The sequence below is a fragment of the Apaloderma vittatum genome, unplaced genomic scaffold (genome assembly GCF_000703405.1).
Source record: "Apaloderma vittatum isolate BGI_N311 unplaced genomic scaffold, ASM70340v1 scaffold38426, whole genome shotgun sequence".
Lineage (NCBI taxonomy): Eukaryota > Metazoa > Chordata > Aves > Trogoniformes > Trogonidae > Apaloderma > Apaloderma vittatum.
This window is the reverse complement of record NW_009721889.1, coordinates 2274-10227: the sequence shown is the minus strand read 5'-3', so window position 1 is coordinate 10227 and position 7954 is coordinate 2274. Positions and strand designations below refer to the sequence as shown.

At 36.9% G+C, this 7954-nt stretch overlaps 1 protein-coding gene across 1 annotated transcript in view; it reads right to left on the bottom strand.

Moving 5' to 3' along the window:
* Nucleotides 1-169: 169 nt before the first annotated feature.
* Nucleotides 170-7954, bottom strand: part of LOC104275570 (ATP-dependent DNA helicase Q1-like) — a gene marked incomplete at its 5' end in the record, with an annotated part of 8675 nt that continues 890 nt past the window's right edge. The window contains 8 exons of the mRNA XM_009871559.1: nt 170-269; nt 1068-1206; nt 3298-3415; nt 3502-3650; nt 4727-4808; nt 5338-5504; nt 6633-6831; nt 7792-7898. Of these exons, the coding sequence (XP_009869861.1) occupies nt 170-269; nt 1068-1206; nt 3298-3415; nt 3502-3650; nt 4727-4808; nt 5338-5504; nt 6633-6831; nt 7792-7898 (1061 nt within the window). The remainder of the gene's footprint in view (nt 270-1067; nt 1207-3297; nt 3416-3501; nt 3651-4726; nt 4809-5337; nt 5505-6632; nt 6832-7791; nt 7899-7954) is intronic.

Here is a 7954-nt window from a genome sequence, read left to right as displayed (position 1 = left end):
TTCCAACCTGAATTGCTCTATGATTCCATGAAAACTGACATTCATAAACTTTGCGCCTTAGAAACTGACAGTATTATGAGCATACTTTGCAGAAGTTGCCCAGTTTGTCTAAATTAGATACTTCAAGCCAACCTTCTCCATGTTCTCTGTTGTCAGTTATAAAAACAATTTACTTACAGTTGTCTCTACAGCAGTTATCACACATTCTGTTGCAGTTTGCAGAATCCCATACTTCATCAAAGTGATGGGCTATGAGGACCCGGCGACATCTGAAAGAACAGAGAGCAAAGAGGGATTACAGAAAATAAATGCACATGCCTGTATTATAAGTCATGAAGATGGCAAAAACAAGGTCCCTTGAGTGAGTTCATATCTCAAAACAAGCATAAAGAATTCTCTCAGCAAAACTCAGAAACCAAATACTACAAGACACTATTATCTGTCGCTTATGTAAATAGGAATACCTAGTAGCTCTCTCAGTAATAGTAAACACCACGGCAGGAACAGTCTGGTTAAAGCAGAAAAAGTATAATCTGCAATTCTGATAGAATAAAAAACCATAACAATATGAACTACTTCTTAGATTGAGGCCAACAAAGGTTACACTGAACCCATGAATTGTCCACAAGACAGAATCAAGTGTTTTCTGTGAAGTATTCCAAATAGTTCAGCACAGCTGATGAAGCATTAAACACATGGGGATTCCTGTATGGCCATTAAACACTGGTTTACTTAGAGTAGAAACCAAAGCATCCCAGTTTTTGCTTCTGAGTGTAATTTGAAATCTAAAGAGTGTTTGTTAACAGATATTTCACTGCTTCCAGAACTTTATCCTGGAGCTGGCAAGCAACATAGCAACATTCAGTTATGTGCAAGAGTACATGTACCGAGCAGCCAAATCACAAACTCCAAACTCAAGACTCTGTTACAGCAGTGATGTTCCTACAGGGTGGTGGTGTTTTGTTGTTGCTGGTTTTGTTTGGTTCTTTTTTTCAAATGCATTCTAAAAAAACCCACAAAATCAACCTATTTAAAAACTAAGCAACCGAGCCACCACAGTAACTTACTTGTTCATATTCTGGCAGTAAGACACCATATCATAGAGCTTCGCTTGCCCTACATTTTCCATCACTACCATTGAGCTGATTCTGAATATATCTCCAAAACCATAATACAAAATGCAGTCAGCTTTTTGGTCATCTCTACCTGCAATGCATTAAAACAAAAAAAAATTTGAAGATACTAATTTCAAGCATGGCATTTTCTGGTACAAATTCCACTCTCACTTGCATGGACTTCTACAGTCCCTATACAGAGGGCATATGGCTGTAACTGAGTATCAGGCAAAAGGCATTAGCCAACAGAACATAGCATGGTACAGACTAGAAAGAAAATAGAATAGTCTTCTACAAGGACAGAATCAGGCAAATTGAAAATACTACACAGTGAAGATATTTGACTCTTTAACAACAAAAATAAAACATTAGCATCATGCAGGAAGTCAGAGAAATCACTACTTCCTCACCGTAACACCTCTTGGAAAATCCTAGCTAAATACATCTTGAAGCCTAACTCTTATTTGATTAAAAGACATTGTGAGCTTCAAACACCTTGTTAGTATTAACGGTGATAATGAAAGAAAGAATTAAGTATGATTTAAGAAAATATTTCATTTAAAGCCAACAGCGTCTTCAAAACCTGTGGAGAAGCACGTACGAACTCCCAGATGGTGGAAAATGGAATTCGCTTTATTGCAGGCAGACACACATATTTATACTTCTTAGCAAGAAGCACTATTTGTGGATTACAAACAAGAGACCAGACTATGCAGCCAGGGTTGTTATTAGCTCATGTACTCCTCCAATCACACTCTTATCACACAGGGAGAACAGACTTTCCCAGGTCTACTTTGATCATACTCTCCCATTCACTCCCATGCACATCTTGTGTGCGAGAAGCCTCTTATCTGTTCGTTCTCACGGACAAACTCCCAACATGAGCTATATTCAGCTGGTCAGGGTCTCTTTTCATAATTAGCAAGCAAGAGTTATGTCCTTGTTTAGAAAAGAGCTCAAGGACGACAGTCTTAATTCCGCAACACAGTGCTGCTAGCACAGCTAACTGTAAAGTGTATCCACATAAACCAGCTATAGCTGATTTTAGATGATCTTTTCCTTTCTAATGTCTACCCTTCCCAAGGACGTTCTGACGGGTGCCCTCCTGCTGTTTACAAGATTCAGAGCGCAGAAAAGGTCTGAAAAAAAATCCAAACTCTTAAAAAAATTTAATATAACAGAAAGGAACTACTTCACCTATATGAGCAGTCAAGGGAAAAAAAAAAAAAGGAAGGCTTCATTAGCTAAGTGGTATGTTCAGGCAAATGAGAAGCAGTGCTTAATTAATCCCTTCAGAGAAGAATCTCATTTAAATCAAGTTATGAAAAAGGAACACAAAAGCTTGCTTTAATCATCTGAAGTCAATAAACAGCGTGAAACAACTATTTTAGCACCTATATGGCTCGTGTCTCACCAGTGCAATATTTATACTTCCTGTTACCTCCAGCACTATCTAAAAGTAGCCAGGTTCTACTTTAAGCAAATTCAAACTCCTAAGAATTTTGATAACTGCTGTATTTCTTAAGCCACATGATGATAATTAAAATCTCAACCAACTGTGCCTCAAGGGCCTTTAAATGTTCTCCTCCACATAGATTCAAATTTGTCTTTGAAAAAGTTAAAATGCACAAGGTCAAAAAAAAACAACCAAAACACCACAAAACATTTTTTAGCTATAACAGTTACTTAGTGCTACTATAGATTTACAAATCCTTAAAATTCCCTGTTCCAGATTCCCCATCTTACTTGTATTTCTGTGGCCACTGAAATTCCTACAATGATCAGACATCATCCAGAAACAATCTGAGCAAATCGCACATCCCAGTTGCTATGCAAAGAAAAAAAAGCCCTTTCTATAGCATACATCAGATAAGTCAATGTCACGTTATGAAATTATTCTAGTAAGTCACAAATGTCACAACAATCAAGTAATAAAAAAAATGCTGAGTAAGGGGCTAGTACTCAGTTATTCTTTGCTACATTGCAGTACAGAACCCTGAGATCACAAACAGTTTATATTTGCTTTAAATCCTCTTTACAGAGGCAGAGTGGCATTACACACTTTGGAACGCGTCTCAAAGGCAAGACGTTTTAGTTGGCACAAATGGCTGCAACTGAAGTACAATTTTATTTGTTTAATGGATGTAAACAGTGACTTGGTAAAAGTCACTTCCTACAATACCTGCACGCCCGCTCTCTTGGTAGTAGTTCTCCATGGATTTGCTCATAGAATGATGAATTACAAACCTCACATCAGGTTTATCAATTCCCATGCCAAAAGCAACAGTTGCCACTACAACCTGAAAAGAAGATTAAGAAACCATCAAGGTACCGGAACACAGTTCATTTAAACGAGGCGTAAGTCTATGAAAAGTATCTACCTGACCTGGATTTGATTTGTTGCCCATCCTTTATGAACCTTGGTCTTATATTTAGCATCCATGTTTGCATGGTAAGTCCCTGCCTTGATTCCCAGTTTCTGCAAACTCATAGTAACTTGCTCAGAATCCTTCTGAGAAAAACAGTAAACAATTCCTGTGCAAAGGTGAAAGATACCTTATTGTAATGTCTTTAAAAAAACCAAACTATCCCCAATACTTAAAAACAACTTGGAAAGTTTTATGAACTTAGAAATAAACAAACAAACAAACAAATAAATAAATAAATAACAGTCAATTATGTTTGTGTCTCTTCAGTCTGCTATAGTGGTAGCCATGAAGGGAACTTCTATTAACAGCTTCGACTTGTAGGCTAAAGGGAAAATGCGGGCAGGAATTCACATAAACATGGAAGTATTATATAAATGTTCAAGGAGGTTGTTAATGCTTATATAAAGAGGTGCTGTTCCCTATGACATCTCACCCGAGGTTTCAGATAAATCTGCTTTTTGTCATTAGTCGGTGTAGGCTAAGTCAAGGATTACACACAAAGCCCTGCGATCTGTGATCACCTTAGAACAGCTTGTACTTGGGGAGCTGCTCACCACAGCCACAGATTTTGCAGCAGAGATAGGGATAGACTGCTGCTCAGGAAAATTGGGTTCTGCTGCCTAAATAATACAGCTCTCCTCTTTATTTGCGCTACCTAACTTACTGAATATACAAAGTCCAAGTTTTACGATTCTTCTTTCATCACAAAAGTGCAATTCACCCCACACCCATTCTGGGCACTGAATAATACATGAATCTTATGACCAAATATGACAAAACAGTGCTAAAGCAGTAAGTACCCTGGCACATAGATACTACATGACATTTATGTGACTTAGGAATATATAGATAACCTTTTACAAGCCTTTTTTATTACAATCTTTAAAATTCCTATTATTCTTTTCTACATAAGCATTATGTAAGCACTCTACATCAACATTGTACTTCATTACTTCAGAGGACAGAAGTAAACTGTAAAAGCATTTAAACACTAATGAATGCAAAGAGTAATTATTCAAGGTAGAGATTATATTATTGTCTTCTAATGCTGGATGTTTAATATACAGTAAGGGTAGAAATTCTCTACACATTTCAGGATCACTTTAAAAATCTCTGTAACTGTGAAGATAAAAAAGAGAGAACGTGTTATTTTTTATATTCTTTTTTTTCCCCACTTTTTACCTGAGAGTCCTTTGTATCTTCCATTAATTATCTTAACTATGTCCTCAATGAAATCTTCATTATTTGAAGGCTTATGCCGAACCTTAAAAACATAACACATGCCAGAGTTCTTCAAGCAGGCACACAATCTGTAAAACAATCCTATTATTCTATTTCTTCCACTACAATAAACATAACTAGTCTGACATTTAACTAGAATTACTAGATTCTCTTTGTGTAGTCAGATAAAATCTTGAAAGTCCAGAGTAAAAAACAAGCACACAAGTTTTTCCATGAAAAGCAATACAGGAAGCTGTGGTGAAACTGAAAATACAGTACAACACAACAATTCACAATTTTTGCAATTGTGTGACACGTCATCCTAAAATTTGGAATAAGTCTGAGCCTGCTACCTACTTCTCCCCTGTACACAGTCCTATCTGCCAAGTGCTGCTCACAAAGACAGAGCAGCCCAAGTTCCTCTGTGGATGACAGGAAGTTCAGCAATACAGAGTCATGGAAAGTCACCACCATTCAGCTAAGCTATTTAATGTGAAAATGTGTAACTGAAAATCTATTCCAAAATTCATCAAAATGTAACTTACAGAAGATAAGAAGGTAGTAAGACATACCTCATAGTAAAGATTGGGCCGGTTGAAAGACGCAGTAAAGGTAATGCACTTCTGAACATGCAAAATTTTCTGAGCATCCTTTAAAACATGATTTGTAGCAGTTGCTGTCAATCCAATCAAGGGAGCATTGGGAAACTGTCTTTTCAAGATACCAAGAGACTTGTAGTCTAAGCAAGAAAATAAAAAGGTAAAATAAAAGATTTCTCATGCCATAGATCCAAAGTTTAAAAAGATATTCATGTAGATAACTCTTCAGTAGGGTAATACCACAATAAATTGTATTACCGATCAATTTACCACTGCACTAATTCATATACTTAAATTAAGTACTTAACACAATAGGTGCTCTCTCGTCTAACTGAATTCTACAGAAGCAGCCACCACATGGAAGGCAAAACACATTGAAATAGAAGTTCACGGGAAGTTAGAAAAGCAAAGTGGCATCACATTAACCAACATTCAGGTCATTTTGCAGGTCTGTTCTTACAAACAGCTTTTCAGTAAACACAGCTTTACTAATAAACAAACAATGTGGAACAGAACACAGACCAGATTGTATCGAGGTAAGATTTTAAGGGCTCAGTGCTGACAATCACTTGCTGCCTTAGATCAGAAATACAGCCAGATGTATGCATCCAAATTCCGTGTTGCCTATTCCACCAGCACAGCTCTTTGCTCAGACCCCACTTTTAACAAAATTGCAAAGGCTGACTTTCCAGTTATTACTGCTTCAAATCAGGTTTTCTTTCAAAGGCAAAGAAACAATAACCAGTAAGTAACAGTCTTCTACAACTGACAAGATAGGAAACAAAGTGGAGCACATTTTCTTTCCCTGCAAGCCAAGGGGATTTGTTTCAACTTGCTTTAGAAGCGATTAAAATACATCTCACGAATTTACAAAATGCTCTACCTCTGTCACTCAGAGTGCGAAGGAACAGTATACAGAAAGACACTTCTGCATGTAGCAGTAGATTAAAGATGACTGTAATATCCATATTCAAGATGACAACCAAAATCTTCCATTTTATTAATCTCAAATTAAACTGACTTAGAAGTTTTTCAGAATACTGACAACAAAATGTGCACTGAAATCACTCTCATTTGCATAAACTTAGCTCCTGAACAAGGACATATTCATTCATGAATAAAATTTTAAGTCTTTGAGCTAACACAGGTACTTGCCATACACCAAGTATTCCCTTAACACATGAAGAAAGCACCTAGCTTTATTTCAGGCCTAACTCATCATTTACGGATACGCAAATAAGACTGCAAACTATTTCTAACGAGCGTACCGGGCCTGAAGTCATGGCCCCACTGACTACAGCAGTGGACCTCATCTACAGCAATGCGTGCAAGACATCCTGCTTGATAGGCTTTCTCTAGCTTTGACATGAACATTTTGCTTTTTGCAATCTTCTCCGGGGTCACATAAATAAGCTTCAGTTGCGAATTTCTGTTTAGCATTTCGGTATGAACCCATTTCACATGTTCCTGTTCAAAATAAAAGAAGAAATCAGGAGCTAGCAAATCAGGACAGCACACTGAAGTTGCTTACTGCTAAGAGTCTTAAGAGGTTTTTAACAATTCATGAGGGGTAATTAACAGAGACTGATAAACTGTTACATTTACCACTACTACGTCTTTGTAGAAGATCATTATATATAAAATATTATTTATTCTGTCATAGAACTTTGAAAAAATCAAAATATTGAATATTTGTCTTTTCTTCATCATATAGTATCAGTATTTTCCCAATAATGTACCAAACATGTCTACAGTACCACAAATGGAAAAAAAAAAAAAAATCTTGCACACAATCATAGTCTTTATTACTGAGTTTTCAGAGCACTCTACCTCAAAACAGGCTCCAAGTTTGGCACACTGCATCAAGCCATTAACCTATTAAATCCAGTGTCATGTGCAAGTTAATGTCCGCAGCCTTCCTGATGGTAGTCAAGAAAATATACTTCATTTTAAAAAGCTACTGACTAATAACAAGCTGGGAAATAAGTTGCTTCTTGGCCTCTATATCAAACAGCCTACCACTGTGAAGCAGGATAAATAATTACATGTGAAACCCTGCACCTCTTAACATGTTACTGGTAGTTACCTACTCCAATCTTCTAAGTCTAGAAAATGAATAAAAATCTACAATAAACACCTAAAAAAGGTACTTCTCATTCTCTGAATAGCCTCATGAAATCTGTTTATTCCCTTAAAGGTGTTGTTTCATGTGTGTTCTTGTCATTAAAACAAGAATGGAAGATACTTATTCCCATTTTTCCTACCACAGCATGTAGCTGGCAAGATACGGTTGACAGAACGGCACTAGCTGCTAACACTAGGCCCTTCATTCACTATTTGTAAATATACACAGAGGTAAGAAGCCTGCATAAAAGGCTAAGGGTAAGAAGCCACCACAAAAACCAAACGCTTGAGAGTTAAACATACCTTACTGCTTGAGGCATTTAATAAAGCTGCAGAAATACCAAGCTGTTCCAAAACCATGAGCTGATCTTCCATAAGTGATATCAAAGGACAGATCACAAGTGTGAAACCTGTAACAATTGTTGTGCAAACTGAACAGTTCAGATGTGACAAGGATCTCTTCCGA